The 21,223-nt window shown below is 43.8% G+C and overlaps 1 protein-coding gene across 1 annotated transcript in view; it reads right to left on the reverse strand.

Annotated features, from left to right (window-relative positions):
* The window catches only part of RELL1 (RELT like 1), a 67,921-nt gene extending 46,933 nt beyond the window's left edge, over window positions 1-20,988 (reverse strand). The window contains exon 1 of the mRNA XM_004418970.3: window positions 20,824-20,988. Coding sequence (XP_004419027.1) covers window positions 20,824-20,911 — 88 coding nt within the window. The 5' untranslated portion in view covers window positions 20,912-20,988. The remainder of the gene's footprint in view (window positions 1-20,823) is intronic.
* Window positions 20,989-21,223: the final 235 nt, after the last annotated feature.

The raw sequence follows: 21,223 nt of genomic DNA on the forward strand, positions 1-21,223 counted from the left end.
AAACTTTGTAATGAAACTTCAAGCAGCTGCCAGCTTCCAAATTCCAAATAAACAACTGCTACAGCCCCACCCTCCCCCACTCCGTACTGAGACTAGGCAGGGAGGGGGCATCCAGATAGGATCTGCCTCGCATGCCCAGAGTCCATCCACCCATTACACAAAATCCCTCTCTCTGCATACAGTCACTCAGTTACTTTTATTTTGTCAAGGTCTTTGAAATGCTACCACAATACTGGAGCACGAACTCTGATTCTGGGCAGCAAAGACCACTTTGGGAACAGATGGAGGCCCAGACAGCTTCCTCAGCAAAACGTGCATAAATCAGCAATGCCCAGCTATGAACCCCTGATTTACAGATGCCTTAGGCTAAGAGGTTCCCTTGAAAGATGCAGCTGTCTCTGAGGTTTCCGCTAATACCTGGGTGAGATCAGCTGTACCTGGGGGATGCCAAAATGGAGGGCTCAGGGCAGCAGGAGCACCCCGGGATCTGGAGACAGGCTTGAAGAGTGGGAGAGGGAAATGGGGAGGGACGAGGAGCCAAAGACTTGAAAAGATTGCCTGTGCCCAAGAAAGCTTCTTCCCTCCCCCAGTATTGGCTAAACACGGCTTCAAATAGCTTTTGTTAGAAAACAACACAGTCTTGCATGGCTTAATGACGGGGATATGTTCTGAGAAACACCATGTTCGGCGATTTCGTCATTGTGTGAACATCAGAGTGTACTTGCACAAACATACATGGTATAGCCTATTACACACTTAGGCTATATGGTACTAATCTCATGGGACCACCATCATATATACCATCTGTTGTTGATCAAAACATTGTTATGCGGCACATGTATGACCAAATGCAATAAGTAAACCTTGCCTGAAGCTGGGTTCAAAATTTCAAACAATAAGAAAAATTTTAAAACAGCTATAAAGGATATTTTGAGGACAACTGAGGAAACTGGGTTAGACAGTATACCAGATTTATTGTTTATTTTCTTAGGTATGATGATAGTATTGTGGTTATGTAGAAGGAAGTCCTTCTACATGGTACAGGTAGATACATGGTACAGGTATTTAGGGTAAAATGTAACAACGTCTACAACCTGATTTCAAATAGTTCAGCAAAAAAAGTAGGTAGATAGGGGCCAGCCCCGTGGCGTAGCGGTTGAGTGCACACCCTCCACTGCTGGCGGCCCAGGTTCGGATCCCGGGCGCACACCGACGCACTGCTTGTCAGGCCATGTTGTGGCAGCGTCCCATGTAGGGTGGAGGAGGATAGGCACGGATGTTAGCCCAGGGCCAGTCTTCCTCAGCAAAAAAGGAGGAGGATTGGCATGGATGTTAGCCCAGGGCTGATCTTCCTCATAAAAAAAAAAAAAAGTAGCTAGATGGATGGATGGATGGATAGACGGATGGATGGATGGATGGATAGATAGGTGAGAGAGACGATAGATAGATAGATAGATAGATAGATAGATAGATAGATAGATAGATAGATAGATAGACAGACAGATAGATAGGCAGATAGGGTGAGAATGCAAACATGGCAAAATGTTGAATCTAAGTGGTTAGTATACAGGGTCCATTTTACTATTCTTTCAACTTTTCTGTAATAAAAGTTCATGAAGTCTCATTTTATCATTTTTTAAAAATACCCTTTGTGGGAGACTAATTATCATTTTTAAGGAGAAAACCATTTCAATTTCCAACCTAATTACTCAAAAAGGAATGTTTGGAGCACAACCCATCCTTAAAGCTGCAGTTTCTCTGTATATGTACCATTGGAGTTGAGAAGAGAAGTAAATAGTATGATCCAGGAAGAAAAAGGACTTTAGATTCGGTTTCAAAGGAAAAATTGAATTTGGCTGGACAAAAAGGGAACAAACATTCTTGACAGGAAGGAAGTTAGGGGACAAAACCAGATCACTCCCGAACCCCAGGTAGTTACCAGAACAAAGGACTGACACTAGAGTGACGTCAATATAAAGAAACAAAGAAACTTAAAAATGATGGAAACTGTAAATATTTACCATTGCAGGTTTCAATTTAAACTAGAAGGGGGAAAACTAACTTTACAGAGGTGAAGACAGGCCCTAGCATTCTCCGCAACTGTCTCAGATTCACCACTTGAAATTATTTCTAAAGGCCACAGAACTCCCTGACCGAACACAGTCCCCCAAGGGCACCAAAGGATTCAACATAGACAACAGCTACAGCCCCACAGCTGCTCCTTGGGAGGGGATTAATTTTACCATCCCAGTATTTTGAGAAGCCAAGGATCTCAACTTCTGGACTCTTCCTGAATCTTTTAGAGTACCTCAAACAATGGTTTGCATTCAGAAGACAACAGAAGGCTCATCTGACCTGGCCTCACCCCAGAGAGGGGCAAGGTCAGTTTGCTCGTATCTGCATTAGGACATAGGCCAGGAAGCCACCAACCATGCCTCTAAGACAGAGGAGGCTGAGGAGTCCCCAGCTGACCCCAAGCGGCAGGGCACATCATGGTGTCCTCGGAACAGGGTGTAAGCAAGGGCAATGCCCAAGAGGCTACAGGGACAGGAGAGCTCAGCAGTTTGGACCCCAGCTGAATCTCCCTGCTCCTCTCTTCCTGTTCTCCTGCCCCTTCCCCCACCTCTCTTCTTTCTTTTGCTATCTTCAGTGTCCATTTTGGGATTTTTTAAGTCTTTAATTACTGATAGCACTGTCTGCCTCCTGGGGAGGGGCTGGGTGGCTGGAGGACAGGAGTGGAGAGACACTGTGACTGTAGACCCTTCTGTACCTTTCAAATTGTAAATTCTGACCATTTAAGAAAGAAATGGAATTTTTAAACAGTCATTTGCTTGATGTGACTTTAAAGCAATTTCTGATGGGACCTCAGAAATTTAATATTCACTTCAGATTCTTTTTTTTTTTTTTTTTTGGTGAGATCAGCCCTGTGCTAACATCTGCCAATCCTCCTCCTTTTTTTTTTTTGCTGAGGAAGACTGGCCCTGGCCTAACATCCGTACCCATCTTCCTCCACTTTATATGGGACGCCGCCACAGCATGGCTTGCCAAGCAGTGCATCGGTGCGCGCCCGGGATCCGAACCGGAGAACCCCAGGCCGCCACAGCAGAGCACGTGCACTTAACCACTTGCGCCACTGGGCCGGCCCCCACTTCAGATTCTTTTCGAAAGGTGGTGTGCTATGAAGGAGTTGTTACATTAAGATAATTGTAAGGCAGCATTTACTGAGTGTTTGCAGGGCATCAGGCACTGTTCTAGAAGCTTCATGCACAATCTCATTTCATTTCCACAACATCTGTAAGGTAGATTGTCTCATTACTCCCATTTGCAGATAAGAAAAATGAGGCACATGGGGGTTCAATAGCAAGTCCTAATGTGTGGTGAGGACAGGATCTAACCCAGGCAATGAGACCCCAGGCCCTGCGCTCTTGGCCACACTATTTAGCAGTGTCTGTAAGCACAGAGGTGGCCTTCAGTTTTATCTAGTGAGTGACACACTCACTAGGATAGGTGGGCTGTGACCACAGAGCTGGGCTGGAGCCCAGGTCCACAGCCACACCCACTCTAATGCCCTTAATCACTAAAAAGCTACCTCTCCAAACGACCCTATTGTGTACGACAAACACTGGAATCTGCATGCACCTTTATTTAATATAAAAATCATCTTCATGGAAAATGATTCAAGTCAGCTACAGCAAGATGAAATTTGAATTGACTTCATTTTTTTTAAAAATTCTCGGCAGCATAAAATTCCCTAATATTGGGGCCGGCCCTGTGGCTTAGCGGTTAAGTGCACGCGCTCCGCTACTGGCGCCCCGGTTCGAATCCGGGCGCACACCGACGCACTGCTTGTCCGGCCATGCTGAGGCCGCGTCCCACATACAGCAACTAGAAGGATGTGCTGCTATGATGTACAAATATCTACTGGGGCTTTGGGGAGAAAAGAGGAAAAAAAAGGAGGAGGACTGGCAATAGATGTTAGCTCAGGGCCAGTCTTCCTCAGCAAAAAGAGGAGGATTGGCATGGATGTTAGCTCAGGGCTGATCTTCCTCACAAAAAAAAAAAAAATCCCCAATATTAATTTCACCCCAAAAAGCAAAAGATCACTCTAAAGTAAACTCTATTTTACCCCTCCATAACTATTATGAAGGTAAAAGGAAGACTTTTTTCTATCTGTTGAAAAGTATCCCATTCACATATGTTTTCATATTATTACTCACAAACTATTGTACTTAGAAACAATTCAACAGTTGCCACAGACATAATTTGTATTAACAATGTTAGTTACACTGCATCTAAAAATCTTTCAGAAGGAAAGAAGGAAGGATGGAAGGGAGGGAGGGAAAGAAAGAAAGGGAAAGGGATGAAGAAAATCTTCAATCACTCACAGTAGCTACAGATACCATACAAGACAGAAAAGTTCCCACCCAAAGGATACTTGATGCTTTCACATTCATTATTTTATCTGAAACCTCTAATCCCAAGAGGGAGCCAAGAGGGTGGATGAGATTCTCATTTTGCAAATAGATCAGTGGCCTGACATGCATCACTGGGTAGAGGCAGAGAAATGAGCCAGGCAGAAGAACCAAATCTCAGAGTTGCTGCTACGTTCCACACCCACTTCACTGCAACACACATCACTCAGGCATACCATGGTCAAAGTCCGGAAACCCAAAGGTGACACAGAACTAACTGGAAAAGCTCGACTTAAGTCAAACATGCCTGTTTCCCCAAGTGTAGGGGAGGGTGTCCCTGTCTTTGTGCCTCTAATCCCTACCACAGTTCCTGGAACACAGCGGGCGCACCTTACACCTTTGCTACATGGAACCTGTGAAGCTGTAAAAGCAGATTCTGTCCTTCCAGAAGGGCTCAGTAAGTGACAAGTGTCCATTTTCACAGTAACTTGATAAGCAGTTTTGTTAAGATGCAATTTGGTAGGATAGAATGTCCAGTGTACTTACACCCCCAATTGGCAAATACCAGCAGTTTTTTAAAACATAAATAAATGGATTCTTTTTAGAGCTGGACCACTGATACACCCCGTAGCTTTCCACACTTGTTGGGAAAGCCCTTTCCGAAAGACATAAATATAACAGGAAGCCCCTAAACTCATCAAAATCCACAGAAGGTTCCAATTAGCAAGATTCAAAAGAAGCCCCCAAATAGCAGCACATTCCTAAACCCAGCTTTGGGAACTGGCCCTCGCAGGGGACCATGTTTCCACGGGGCTCCATCACATCCCAAACTGCCAGGTCTGTAAGGAGTGGAGCTGACACCCCCTCACCAAAGGCACTGCCCCCTTGCCACAGGATTGCAATTCCTAACAGATCTGTTCGTGCACATTCCTCGCAAGAGGCCAATCAGCGACTAGGTTAGAAATTATTTAAACCGGGGGCAAGAGGGGGTGCTAAATGGCAAGTGCCAGAACAAAACCACCAAATAGGAAGAAGAGGACAAGCCCAGATGGCCTGTTTCTGGCAGAAACGGCAAGAGCGGGGGTGAGAGGAGGAGGTCCCTTAGGGACCAGTGACTTCTCTGGAGCTTCACAGAGAGGGAGCTGGGGCAGAGGACCAGGCCTCCAGAAGCCAGGTCACTGGTTTCTGGGTATAGGCCACCCCTGCCAGGGTGGGAGTACAGCCAAGTAATTTCCACCCTGCAGAAGACAACACAAACCAACCACATGGGAAACCAAGGGGGTGTTGCTGAGCCGGCAGGAGCCAAGCAAGGGCTTGGAAAAGGAAGACTGACCCAGCACCGGCCCAGCAGAGGGAGAGAGGGAGACAGTGACTGACTCTCCTGTGGGGAGCTGGGGGCTCACCATCCCACATACAAGGCCTCTGGGATGTTCAACTACTTTACCACCAACTGCTAATAGCAGCGAACATTTACGCAGTGTTATTTATCTGCCTGGCGTTTTTACTGGCATCAACTTTTTTTAATCTTCACAGTTCTTAGATAGGTGTTATTATTAAACCCATCTTAGAAATGGAGACATGAAAGCACAAAGTATTGAAATCAAAGTCACTCATCTGGGGAATGGCCACGATCTGAACCGAGGTCTGTGGCAAGCGGGGCCCAAGCTCTGAACCAAGTTGCTCCCTAGAAACAAAAGAGGCAGAAGCAGAAGCCAGCTTTTTCTTGGCTGCGCTGTGTTCATCCAACTTGCTTCTTAGTTCTGAGACCCCAGGCAAGTCAATTAACTTCCCTGTGCCTCAGTTTCCTCATCTATAAAATGCAGATAATAACAGAACTGTCTCTGAGCATTAAATGAGGTGAACTCAGGTTTCCGTGAGTGCCTAGCAGAGAGTAAGTGCTCGATAAATGTTAGCTGCTATTGCTGTGACCATTGTTATCAGCAGCAATAAATATAAACGCCACTATCCTCACAGAGCTTACAGCTCAGCTGGGAATACAAAACTAACATGCAGGAAAGGACGATGAATCACAGGAGCCTGTCTGGAGGAGGCAGTGTTAAATGTGCGGGACAGAATAAATACGTAAGCCCTGGAGGGGAGGGAGCAGCTGCCACAACAGCACTCCCCAGGCTGTCCAGTGGGGCCCGTCCCACAACACTGACAGCAGCCCAGCGTTTCTCTTCCTTCCAGGAACAGGAAGTGGATAATGATTCAACAGAAAGCTACAGAAGTGCTAAACACAGAGTTTTCCCATTAGTCACAGGTTAAGTTAGGCAGGATTCCTGCAAGACAGGCACGTGGCCGGCCTTCTGGGAATATGGGAAGTGGGAAACAAAGATGAATAACTAACTGTGGAACGCCAAGGTTCTGTTCCGTGAGGTCGCCAGGAGTGCTGTAGAGAAAGAGCAAGGTAAGAGAGAGCCTAGGAAGGAAAATACAAGTCACTCCAGAAAGATTCAACAGAAGTGATTAGGAAAACCCTAGGCATAGAGGAGCTGATTTTTAGGGGAAGAAATGAATGAAAATCACTGGCGTGAAACTCAAATAAGAACTCTGAAAACCAGTAGAGCAAGGGTTAGACACATAGGAAAATATTATTAATAATAGTCAGGTACTGATGCATACTTTGTATGTTACTAGTCCAAGCACTTTACAAGTAGGAACTCATTTAACCTTTACAATAACCGTATGAGGTAGGTACTGTTGTTTTCAACCCCATTTTACCAATTGAAAACTACAGCACAGGGAGGTCAAGTAATTTATATCAGGTCACACAGCTAGCGAGTAGCAGAAGTGAGATCTAATGCAGGCAGCCTGGCTCCAGAGCCCCATACTCTTTGCTCTCTTGGCTCTGAAGTGTGACAGGTAACAGTTTTGATATTTGGTTAAGTGCCATGAAATGGGATTATCCACAGCTCACCTCTAGTTAAGAGTCTTAAGTAGAAAATCTGTGGATAATCATTCCTCATTTAATTCAATAATAATCTAGAATAACAGAATGGTTTTTCCTAGTGAGTCCATTATTGAGCAGGGAAGGTGCATTTAAGTTATAGTCTCTCCAAGTCAATGTATCTATTTTTTGGCAACAAGCACTAATTAAAAAAAAAAAATTCTGCTACCATTTACAAGAAGCAAAATTAAAAAGCCATCCTGATCTACATTTAACACTGTTGAAATTGTTGATTACCTCTCGGAAATCCTAAACTTCCTTTTGACTTTTAAAACAATAGGGACAATTTGTATGAAAGGATCAGATTTGCCATATCCCTTTGTCCAAAACGATCTTAATTGTTAACAGAAAACGTTAAGTGAAGAAATAAATAAACACAAAGCAGTATTTTGAGCTAACATGATCTCAGTTTTATTAAAGAAAAAGATAACAAAATGTTTACACTAGTTATCTCTGAGCGGTAAGATTATAAGTTATTTTTATTTTCTTTTTAGTATTTTGTATCTTTCGTTGGTGGAACTTTGGGGTATTTTTTTCTTTTTCTACTTTTTGCATTTTCTAAAATGTCTTGATAATCACTACAGTCGTTTTTTAAAAACTACAGATATAAAGTCAAAAAGGAACCTTCACTACTATTAGGTTGAACCATATGAAACTGTTGTCACTGTAGGGCAAAAATAATAGAATATTGACAATTTCATACGGCTCAGCCTAACAGTAATATTAATGCTGTAGAGGTGAACCAGAACACTGGAAATCCCTTAGTAAGGAGACTACCTGTATCTGCAATCCACAACATTTACATACTAGATATTTCCACTGACTGAAGGCAGAGACAATGCCATGAAATCTTTAGTCTATACCACAGGAGAGAAGGGTCAAAGAAAACCACATAGTGGTATAACTTCTACTTTATTGCACTATAAAACACAATGTAAATACATAAACAGTAAGGCACTGGCCTGATCATTTCTTTTCTTTCCCACTATATTTTCTCTTAAATGCCTTTTGAGTCTTTATACAAATAGTAAACCACCATAATTTCAAAGAGAATATTCCAGGCACAATGTTTTAATATTATGGGTTGGTTTTTCCCAATAGGAAAGACTTGACTGTTTCATTTTTCCAACAACCAAGCCTCCATCACCAACTGGGTGTCCTACAATTCAATTCAATTCTGATACCAACTACCTGGCGTTAGTGCAAACCCACCGGTTTAAGGGTTCAATCCCACAAGACTGTCCCCGCTTCAGATGCCAGCTGCAAATGATGTCCCCAGGCTAAATGACTAGAAATTTGGGGCTTCCCACCGTCTCCCTCAGGTTCGACAACTTCCTGGAATGACTCAGAACTCAGGAAAGCGAGATACTTACAATTACAGCTTTATTATAAAGGATACAACTTGGGAATGGCCAAATGGAAGAGATGCACAGGGCAAAGTGCAGGTGGAGTGGGGGACTGAAGAGCTTCCTTGCTCTCTCCAGACACGCCACCCTCTCCGCACATCCATGTGTTTGCCAACCCAGAAGCTTCCTTAGCCTCCTTGTTTCAGAGTTTTTATGTAAGTTTCACTACAGAGGCATGACTGAATAAATCATTGGCCATTGGTGATTAACTCGATCGCCAGCCCCTCTCCCTTCCCGGAGATCAGGGGTGGGGCTGAAAGTTCCAACCCTCTAATCACGTAGTTGGTTCCTCTGGCAACCAGCCCCCATCCTGAAGCTATCTGGGAGCCCACCAAGAATCATCTCATTAGCATGAACTCTGGTCTGGTCTAAAAGGGTTCATTACGAATAATAAAAGGCACTCCTATCACTCAGAAAATTCCAAGGGTTTCAGGAGTTCTGTGCCAGGAACTAGGGACAAAGACTAAACAGATATAGATATATATATATTTATTATACCACACTGACTCAAAATCAAGCCTTTACTCATTTATACATCAAGATGCAGCACTGAACAGCGTGGGAAAGATCAACTATTTTATCATACAGTTCAAGCAAAGAATTCTCTTTGCCTCCTTGAAGTCTTTCCCCTCCTATCCCACCCTCACCCAGACACTAAGACACATCAAGTCGACTGTCTGTGTAACTACTATTTCCATAATACGTAGGCAAATAATATATACTGACTTACTTTCAAGTGGTTTTTTTTCCCTCCCCAAAAATCTATTTGGTCACACTATAAGAAATCAAGGGACTAAGAAAACGGACTTGCCAGAAGTGACAGAGAGATGGAGCCCTTAGCCAAGCAGGGTTTTATAAATCACCCCAGTGCTGAGCTGCATGTGTTATTCAAAGCCACTGCCCTAAACACTGATGGCCAACGCTGCCCTCCTGACCTGCAGAGAGAAGGAAATGATGAGAACTTAACCAAGAACAGGGCTAAAAAACGGGAATGTACAACAGCCTTCTGAAAATAAATGTTTAACAATGAAGAATTCAGGAGTCAAGCAGATTTGTACAATTTCAGAGAATTTACCCAAACTTCAGACAAATACACAAGTAGCTAGCTTTTACCATTAATGAACACTTCTAGGCCTTCACATTGTCAAAACTGTACACCGCACTTACTTCACGATTCTAATTTCCCAGCACTCCTTAAACTTTGAAAAATTGTTTCTATATATCATATTGTATTATAATAAACCTACAGACTATATAGTTCATATTTGTTTTACTTACAAAGGGACTATATTATTCATTTGAGCCTCCAACTCTGAGATGTATAAAGAACAGACAGATATTCTCTCTCTCTCCCTCTCTCTGTCTCTCTCCAGATGAGGAAACAGAACAGCAATCTCAACTGCCTTTCTGAAAGTACTAGGGCCAGGTCTCAAACTCAGATCTTATTGAGCTCAGCATCTGGGGCTCTTCCATCACATGGCAATGTCTGAGGGCCTCTTCTGGTTCCCTATCCTCCACTCCGCGCCATCCTCAGCCCCCCACTGCCTACACAATAAGCGCATAGTTTCAGGAGCTCCACAGCCTAGCCTCAGCCTCCCCTCTGCAGTCTCATCTCATGCAATTTTCACTGAGGAACCCTCCGTCTACACTGGGTCTGCACTGCCTTTTCCTGTCCTACCTCCACACTTTGCACAGGCTGTGCCTTTTGCTGGTCATGCCATCCCCTACACTCCCTTTAAGGTCCACTTAAACTGACAAGTTTTAGGCTATGAAGTCTTTTCCACCCCTCTTATCAGAAGGAAAGTCTCTCCTCTGTGATCCCACGCAGCACTTTGTCTATAGTTCTCTGATTATATCAAACACATTCTCCGTTATTCCATAATGATTAGTATTCATAGCTTATCTTCCCCTTCACAATCACAAGTTTGCGGAGGACAGAAACCAAGTTTGCTGTTCATTTTACACACCTATGCAACACCTAACAGTATCTAAATAAGGCCCTCACTTTTAAATGAATTGCACCCTGCTTGAAAGAAATACCCACATGTTTTACCTGCAAAGACTATTAAGACACTGACTTGGCAATCACACATGAGAAGTAAGTTTTACCCTCAAAACTCAACTTCTTGGCTCCACCACCTAGCTTTAAGCAATGGCCAACACCTCTTTTTTTCTATCGGTGGTTGTTTTGCGTTTTGTCTTTGATAGAGGAGGAGGAGGAGCTTGGAAAGAACTGAAGAAGCAGCAAAAGCTTTCAGGCCATACAAGCATAGAGCACAAACACGCAAAGAAAAATGCAGAAACGCCTGTTCATTAGCCATCTGCCATGTTACCAATGCCAGGAAATTCCGGGCTGCCGTTTTTCATAATGTAGATAATTCGCATGATTGTGTTGGAGACTTCCAGCTATGAAGAGCTGTTAGAACATTTGAAAATTAGTGTTCCCGAGTTATATTGTGAGGCAGAAAGCCCAGCGAATTCTTCAAACGTCCAGCCCTTACAGGACTCTCAGAGAACTACATTATGTTTGTATATATGCATGGGGGAGGAAGGCTTGGCATGTTACCGATATTGAAAAGAATTTCTGTTTGTTTGTTTTTAACCCTACCTATCACATGACATTTTATGTAGAGGTTCTTTATAAATCTGCAACCACTCAGCTAAACTTATCTGGCCAGTGAAGAAGGGTAATGGCATAATTGCCTAATTTGTGTCTTTTCAGGAACCTGAAATCGATTTTTTCTTAGTATCTCCCTTATGCCAAAATTTTATAAAAATCATTTACTAACCTCATGACATGAAAATTGAATTACTCCCTTCAAATATTTACTCTAAAAGCAAATGGACAATTCCTGAAGAATTCCTTGGATAACAGCCCTTTTTCCATTAAAAACAAAATCTATAATTCAATTTATAAGATGAGTTGGTTTATTTGTTAAGCGGATGGATCCACAACGAAAAAGTAAAAAAAAAATTAAATAGAAAACCTTCCTTTTACTGGTGGTGCTGAGCATGGAGGACATGCAATTTCACATAATGCAAAGAGCACCTGAGAACAATGAACGTGCACCTAGCTTTGGCTTTCCCTCATCCGTGACCTGAGCGAGACCTTTCACTTCTCTTCACCTTGGTTATTCCTCTGTAAGTCTGCTTCCTCGTCGTTCCAAAACAGAAGACGGCAACCTGCTCCTCACAGCGGTTGTAAGCGTTAAATCTGATCAAGCAATCAAATATTTGAGCATGTCTTATATGCTCCGCTGCCTCAAGGACCTCTAGTTAGACAAAACACAGTTGTAACAAAACACAGTTGTAACAACCGCAATAATTATATGCTCAATAACACGGACTGGATGCAACATGCATTGCTGCACAGACTCAACATGTATATTGACAGGAGGAGATAAAATCAGCGAGAATACCCAGGAAAGGCTTCCTGGAAGTGTTAGCCTCGATCTCAGCTTGAAGGGAGCTGGGCGGAAAACAGGATATGAATAGCCCAGGAAGAGGGGAGGGATTTCCAGGTTAAGAGAAACACAATCCACCTATTTCTTCCACCTTTTATCTCCTCCAGTTACCTTGGATGCTTAGGCAGTGTCACCTGGGAAAGTGTTAGAAAAGCAAATTCTCCAGTCCCTTCCCACACCCGCTGACTCAGACACTCCGGAGCGGGCCCAGCAATCTGCATCTGAACCAGCCCTCTAGTTAATGCTGATGCTGCTCAAGTTTGGGAACCAGGGCTGCAGCTTTGCTGGCTCTCACCGCCTGTCTTCCATGACCGCTAGTTCTCTTCACCTGGCTAATGTCAACATTTTTACAAGGCTAACTTTAAACTTCATTTCCTCCAGAAAGTCTTGCTCAACCTGTACTGGACTCTTGTCCCACCCCAGCCCCGGGTTAGGTACCCTGGTCCTGTGCCATACCTTCCTTATCAAGGTCCCAGTGACACGTTATCATTACTGCTTGCTTTATTATCCGTCCTGATAACCTGCTGGCTCCACAAAGACACGGACTGAGTCTAGTTTGTTCACATCACTTCATCCCCAGCGCCTTCCACACAATAAGGCACTTTGCTAATATTTGCTGAATGAATAAATAATTCAAAGAATTAAGCTGTGAAACAGAGGTATAAAGAAAAAGAATAAAGTATTATAAAATTAGGAATATGATATATATACAATTAATAGGTGCTTTTGAAGTACTGGTTGTAGAAACACAACTAAATTTTGTTTGTCTTTGAAAAGAGCTTCATGAATAGATTTGGGTTTTAAAAACCTTTGCACTGAAAATTTTCACTAACACTTCCAAATATATCAATGTCACACCATACTCACCTGATAAGGTGGTACTTGCTTACTTTTTACTGTCATTCTTTTTTTCTCCGTGACCAGATTTTTCCACGTCATGCTTTTGGAACAATATGGCCCAGTGAGGCTGGCAGACAAAACAGCCTCTTACCAATTTGGCAGCAGGAGAAAGAGGAGACTCAAAGCTAAAATTTGTGGATGAATATTGGAAAGGGTACCTCTTCACTTTATTATAAAGAAAAAGCGTCAGGCCAAGTCAGAACACCTGGACTTAGCTCTAGGTTCCTTCCTTCCTCCTTTCCTTCCTTTAAATATTTAAGTGTCTGCTCTGTCCCAGGTCCTGTGCTTGGATCGGAGCCTTGGACAGTGACCAAGACACACACATAGGCCCTCCCTCACCAACCCCAATGGTCTACTCCTCTATTCGGGCTACGGCCATTCCTGACTCCCGCAGACCATTGAACCTCTTGGGGCTCAGTTTCCTCATCTGCAAAGAGAGAGGTTTAATTACAAGAAGACCACCAGGTCTCCTCTGACTCTTAAATTATATGACTAAGAACAACACAATTACTCTCATAAGCCAGTTAGCCAAAGCCATTCCTCTCAGGGCCTGCTCACCCCAGATGGAGAGAACTGAGACACCAGACCCTGAAGCATGAGGACCAAGGGCAAATACAGGCCAAGGAACCTTGCCAGCAGCAGCAAAGCTGGATCCACAGCTCTAACACAATGGGAAGAGTCCTAGACAAAGTAAAGAAACCCACTGAAGTCCTGGCTAGGCCAACCCAGTTCCCTCAACTGCTGAATAAGCTTTGAGGAGATCATCAAGCTCCCTTCCAGACCTAGTGCTACAGGATCCTACTTCCTCATGCCCATATGTATTTTGTCCAACACCACCAAGCAATTAACTCAATTCTGATACCACCTACCTGGAGATAGAGTCAGATTCCACAGGCTAAGGGTTCAGTCCTACGAGACAGCCCCCCACCCCACACACACTTCAGATGCCAACCACAAGTCCAGGTTGTCACCTGTGCTTCTCACCAACAGGCTATATAGATCGCAGGTTCCCACGACCCCCTCTTCAGGCTCGATTAATTTGCTAGAGCAGCTCACAGAACTCAGAGAAACATTTTACTTACTAGATCACTGGTTTATTATAAAAGGCTATAACTCAGGAACAACCAGATGGAAGAGATGCATAGGGCAAGGTATGGGGAAAGGGCGCAGAGCTTCTATGCTCTCTGCACATACGTCTCTCCCCAAATTTCCACGTGTTCACCAACACAGAAGCTCATCAAATCTTGTGCTTCAAGAGTTTTTACAGAGCTTAATCTTCAGCAACCCCCCCCACCGCAACTTCCCCTTCCCCAAAGTGGGTGGGTAGGGCTGCAAGTTCCAGCCCTCTAATCATGTGATCTTTCTGTTGACCAGTCCCATTCTGAGGTTTTCTAGGGACCGTACCCTAAGACATCTTATTAGCATACACTCAAAAGGGGCTCCTTATGAATGACAAAAAAACACTCCTATCACTCAGGAAATTCCAAGGGTTTGAGGAGCTTTGTGCCAGGAACCAGGGACAAAGACCAAACATATTTCTTATTATACCACACTCATCATAAGATTCCACTTCATCAAGACACTCACCAGTGAGCAAGCAGAAGATCAACAATAACCAGTAAGACCCTGGATAATCCAAAAGCACATCAATAGGATAATTACATCAAATCCTAGGGGAAAATTGTCAAAATTGTGTGACTATACCTATAGACTGGCCAGAGAGAAACCAATTGGTGAATATTCCAAAATTCTCCCAAAAGAGTGTCACATTCTACCCTCATAAATTAATAGTTTCTTTCCTTTTTTCTTTCTCTCTTTCCTTGCCTAATTTTGGTAGCTAATAGCTCAGTCCCACATATCCCCTGAGTCACAAAAGAACTCCTTGCCAAGCCTACTGGTACCTATTCCTCCACCCCTGGGGCCCTGGGTGCTGCCCAATATGGCCTCCTCTAACTCCCTCTGCCCATCACACAGCCAGCCTCAGCATCCAGAGCTCGGGACACCTCAGGTAATGGCAGAGGACCTGAAAGGAAAATTCTGGAACAGTTAGGAACTTTGTCCCATCTGATAGCTGTGATGCATTAGTATTTGGTTAACGACAAAATAATAATAATACACTTTTTCAGCGCTTACTACGTGCCAAACACTGTGCCACGCACTCTCGTGTTTTATCTCATGTAATCGTCACAACAACCCCATGAGGCAACTCCGCCATATTTTCTCCATAACACAGATGAGGAAAGTGGTTTGAAGATTTTTTTTCCCTCTGTACAACAGGCACTTTATCAGTGGTTGGAATGCAGTCATACACACGAGTGTGCAAACAAAATGCGGGGAAGGGAGAGTCAGGTAGAGCTGGCAGCCATCTGGGACCCTGGGATGAGCAAAGAGAAGAAGGCAGGAGCCTTGGGGTATTACGGAAGGGGGAATGAAAAATCTGTTCCCCTGAGTTCAACAAGTTTGGCAAAACGATCTTCAAAGTGAGATGACTGGGCACAGGAACTCAGTTTGCCTAGAGTATCCACCACCCTCTAGCTATCCCTCCCTCCCCAAAAAGTCCCTTGGGCAAATTCTGTTTCTTTACTCCCTTACAAAGAGAGCTGTGTCAACAACTGGCAGAGGAAAGCTGAGGAGAAATTCAGCCCAACTCCTCCATCAGGTTTCCATTATAATGGGCACCCATCCCTAAAGCCACCTAGTAAACAAAACCTCAGCTTTTCCCAGGTATCTTGACTCGATTCCACACTAGAATTCCAGAGCATTGCTTCTTTTCATGAAGCTCCACTCATCTGAGGAGTTATTTTCTCTATAGGATATTTTACTATTTTCAGTAGTTTTACATTTCTCCCAGACATGAACAGATGAGTCACAGAAGAGGAAATTCAGGACCATATTCTCTGATCTGAAAACCTGAGGGTCAGATGTGCTTCAGAGGTCAGATGTGCTTTGAAATTCAGATTTTGTGATTTTAGAAAGGTAATACAATGCATTTAGCACACATTATGTAATAATCAGAAATCAAACTCATTGATATCACTGCAGCAAAACTTAGCAATATTCAAATTAAATGAGATAAATACTACAGAATCTTACATTGGTTCAGGCCAGATTTTACCACCAATGGAATATGCAAAAAGCCTCAAAAACACTTTTGGTTTTCAAAAATTTTTGGATTTCAGAATTGTCCATCAAGAATTATAGACATGTGCAAATGGCTCAAATACTAGAAAAAATAGTCAACCTACTAGTAATCAAAGACATACAAATTAAAACAATCAAGGTACCAATTTCTGCCTTACAAATCAGCAAATATGTTTTTCAGAGAAAATGCCAATGGTGTGAAAAGTGAGTCCTTCCACCACTGCTGTGAGAACTGAGACAACCTTCAGGTCACCAATATTTGTGTCATCCATGACCTCAAAAACATGAATACCTTTGACCCTAAAATTGCCTTTTCAGGAACCCATTTTCTGTGGAAGTCACTGATATCTAGACAAAGCTTTATACATAGATGTTCACTGAAACAATGAGTTTTAAAATTCATTTGAAAATAATTAGCAACAACTGAAATCTCCTAAAATGGAGGCAGAATGAATCCATATAATAGAATATTATGCAGCCATTTTTTGAGTGTGTAGGAAAACGGAGAAACTTTCATGCATAATATTAGGTGAAAAACACAAGATACAAAATTATATTTGCACTATGAGCCTATCCAAGTAAAAAATAGAGAAAGAGACGACCAGAATGAAATAGGCTAATAGTGGTGGGTGCCTTCGAGTAATGAGATCAAGAATGATTCTCTCCTTTTCCCTCTAAACTTTAAACCTTTGGGGAAATTTCCCAAAAATATCAAGAGTACTGTATTTTAGCTGAGGGGAAATGGGAAAAGATGGCTTGGCTACTTAACTCCCACTCAGTGGCAGCAAACTCATGAATCTGAGGTGTCACTCCGGCCTTTTTTAAATTTACAACGAACCTATCATTGCAAAACCATCACCACCTCCAGAATGAAAATTTTACAGTATATGTGGTCTACATTTATTAGATAGTTTGGTTGACATCATAATATAAGTCCAGCCTAATGGGCACTTTGGGGAAGAAATACAGAAAAAAAGATACACAAGATAAAAGATATATGCCATTTGTCAAGACCTTTCAGAGACAACAACTCGTCTGATCCTCATTAGCAGCCAGTAAGGCAGATAAAGATTGGCACACGCCCATTTTATGATAAGAAAATGGAGGCAGAGAGAGCCACACTCCTAAAAGGGCAGGGGTTCTTTATGACGTTTGACTTCAAGTACAGGTATCTAAACTTAGAGCTTGATGCTCTTTCCACTATATCATGCCATTACCCTATTACTTAGTGATTCTTTATAAATATCTTAGAATAAAAAGAAATTTCTCACTCAAAAGAAAAGCAAAATGATTTAGTAATAAAAAGAATAGGCTTCAGAATTGAACAGATCTGACTGGAGGTCAAAATTCAACTTACACATTTGAGGGACTTTTTCAATTTAATTTCTCAGAGACTCAATTTCCTCATTAGGAATAAAATTACGTAGCTGACAGGATGTTGTAATAATTAAATGATCTGAGTACTTAGATCACAGCCTGACACAAAACAGATATAATAAACATTGCATTCCTTCCTCCAAAAAGAGTAAAGCGCCTACAGTGCACTAACTCCAAATTCCAATGCTAGTCCTTGTTAGCCACACCATACTCATTATTCTACATGTTTTCAGCAGCCCACCAAATCGTCACCAATTACTTAAGTGGGTGCCCTAAAATTATTAGAAACCACACAACATAATACTTTTAACCAATGACAATTTAAGTCACTTTTTGTCAGTTTTAAATAATTTCTCTTTTGTCCCAATATGTAATTAAACTTCAACATAAGAGCCAAACAATTATTTAATAAGTAAGAATGAAATTTTTTTCTATCATCGGGGGCTTTGGCCTCTCTCATTCAAATTCTACCACTGGAACTCCCAAATTGTTTGCTTGATTAATTTCTTTTCTGGGGGGAAAGGAAGAAGAGGGGGAAAGGATGGGCATTTCTCAGATTTTTCACTTCCTCTTTAAATTAAATTTGGGTATGGAAGCCCAAGCTCCAAAGGGTGCTTTCTCAAAACATTCTCTCCACTGACTATGTACTATGTGCAGGTACAGCTGGGAAGCTACCTGGGCAAAGGGGAACCCAGAAGTTAATAAAGACTATCTTTAGCATCTAAAGGAGGAGTCAGGAGGCTGGATGGAAGCCCACAGGGCCCAAGGAGAGTACACTTCTCATTTCACCAAGCCCTGGTCCTTTGCTGCCCACCGCTTACTCAAAGGCCATGCCCATCATCTGGTAGAGAAACTAACAAGCCCAAAGGTTAAGTAACTAGAGAACTTAAGGACATAAATAAGCCAAGATGTGGAAAATCATCCCTTCTGGTGCTGTGGTATATAGTTTCCAAAGCTGCTACTATGAGACAGAAGTTTAATGAGACCCTTCTACTAGGAAGGAAGTGAAAGAGACATTGCCACTACCAACTATGAAGTTATTTGTCCTTTTCTCTGCTTCCCAACCTCTGAGAACCACAGGCTTGCAATTTGATGATGTCCTAAACTCCCTGTCTTAGAATCTCAGCAAGACTGCTGAAGTTGATCTCTGTTCTATTTTTCCTCTCGGCAGCAGTGGAGTGCAATGGAAAGAGAATGAACTTTGGAATCAAGCAGGCTGGGTTATTAAAGATAAAGATGCATATAAAGACACACATGAGTGGTTCTGCTTCTTGGACTGAATGCTGACCGATACACTAGGTATGTGATGTTGAGCCAACCGTTTAACCTCTCTGGGCCTCAGTTGCCTCACTGCAAATAAGAACTTCATAGGGTTATGAGAAATAAGTGTAAAAATGAATATGAAGTGCCCAACTCAAAGCCTGGCACATAGCAGGCACTCAACATTACTTTCCATCTTCTTCTCCCTACTTCCCTAAAATATTCCCTACAAACATTAATCCTGTCTTAGATTCCAACGGAACCAGATGATGGCTGGTCAGGGCATCTTTTCTCCATACAAGCTTCAAGTCACGCTGGCAAATTTGTACTCTGCACCTTTTCCTTTTTAGATATCTCATTCTTCTAAAGTGTTCACTTTCCCCAAAAAGGTTACCGTCCAATTAGATGAGAGCTTTCTTCATTACGTTCCAGTCCTAAGAGCAGGATGTTGCTCAGAGATCCACTGAAACACAAACTTACCCTACTGTTGTATTTCTCCTGTTGATGGCTGATTACATGCATCATGTGCTGATTTTTAACAATTTTACTCCCAGGTTAAGCTCTTCAAATTCTGGAGCAACTGACTCTAGCCCTCTAAATACAGTCTACAACCTCAGGTCCAATTGAACCTGATGATGCACCCACCTATCTCAGCAATGAAACTCAGGGTGAAAACCACAGTCTCCCATCCAACAATACATGTCACTAGCCGCCATCTCCACAGGGTGGATAGCTGAAGGAAATACGGGTCTGCTAATAAAGAGTCAGGAGACATATTATCATCCCCTTCGCATGTAACATGTTCCGGTTTCTATGAAAAAGTGAAAGCCAATGTGATAAGCCAGTTTAAAAGCTGTAAGCAACTGGAATCTTCTCAGGAGTGAAGAGTAGTGTCTGTGTTTTTATGGAGGAGATAGTCACCATTGGAAGGCTTCCAGTTGCTTATTATTTGGACCTGAAGAGAAGCGGCTCAAGCTTGGAAGAGCTTGCTGATCTAAGATTCCAGGCTGTGGTAACCCCAATTGGCCGAGAAGGTGTACGTTTATTATTTTTTAACTACTGCTGTACCGCGGCAATTAAGAGGGGAAACGATGCTAAGGAATCCCTGGCGTCTATGGTTACAAAAACAATAGTGTGAGACTGGGCTTCCGTAAAAGTTACACCTCCTCTTAGATTTCAATTAAAAACTCCTGCTCCAAATTCATCACTGGGGACAACATTTTATCATCTCTGCTGGTGGCTTCCTGCTCTAACCACAGCAGGTTCCTTTTGCGGTTACAAGATTCCACTCAAAGAAAAAAAAAAGTAAGTTTACAAACGCGCCTTCTCTTTTTCCGAGTCTCATTTATCCAGGATATGTGGAAAGAAACCTGAACCCCTCAACCTGTTACAAGAATCCATCAACCACTAAAATAAATATAAATTTGGAAAGGAAAGAAACTGGAACTCCCCAAGGTTTAAGATTGAAAAAAAAAAAAGATGGGGGGAGGGAGGCGGCGACAGCGCACCCGGTCTCCTGTGTCAAGATCTACCGCTCGCGGGGCCTTCGAGGACATGGGCGGCAGGAAAGGGGTCCGCAGGGCTCCGAGGGGACCGGCCCAGGCGGAAGCGCACCGGAGCAAGGCAAGACCAGGCCGGGTCCCTACACCCCAGACAGCTCAGAAGTGGGGGCGGCGGGTAACAGGTCCTCAGAGGAGCCTGCGAGGGGAGGGAAGGCGGGAGGCCGGCAGGCGGGAAGGGAGGGACGGGAGCCATCGCCACGCGCCGCGCCCGGCCCGGGCCACCCCCAACAGCCAGATGTTCAGCGCCGGATCCCACGGCTGTGCCAGCACAAGGGCAGCTCGGGGTGCAGCGTGGCTGCCGTCCGGATCCCTAGCCTCCTCCTGCGCGCCCAGCCCCAACGGGGCACTCACCAGGGGACACCAGGGGCGAACTCACGGCGCCTCCCACGAAGACAGCAGCGGCGAGGACGGCAGACCCCCGGAGTGCCCGCGGAGCCATCGCCGCGTCCCTTCGCCTACCTCCCCCGGGGCGCCGTGTCCCGGGCTCCAGCAGGCGGTGCAGCTCTGGAGCCGGCGGGCCGACTAAGTGCCGGGGCTCGGCCCCCGCGCGCTGCGAACCCCGCCCCGCCAGGGACCCTCCTCCCCGGCCCCACCCACCTCTGCTCGGCCCTGCCTCTCCCCGCCAAGCCCCGGGCTACGCCTGCACGCGCGCGAGGCCCACCCGTGGCCACGCCCTCCTGACACGCCCATCTCTGGCTGGCCCCGCCTCTCCCCGCCGTGCCCGCTTCCTTTCTAACTCCGGCCGCAGCTT

This window comes from Ceratotherium simum, chromosome 8 (assembly GCF_057802395.1).
Source record: "Ceratotherium simum simum isolate JZ-2026a chromosome 8, ASM5780239v1, whole genome shotgun sequence".
NCBI lineage: Eukaryota > Metazoa > Chordata > Mammalia > Perissodactyla > Rhinocerotidae > Ceratotherium > Ceratotherium simum.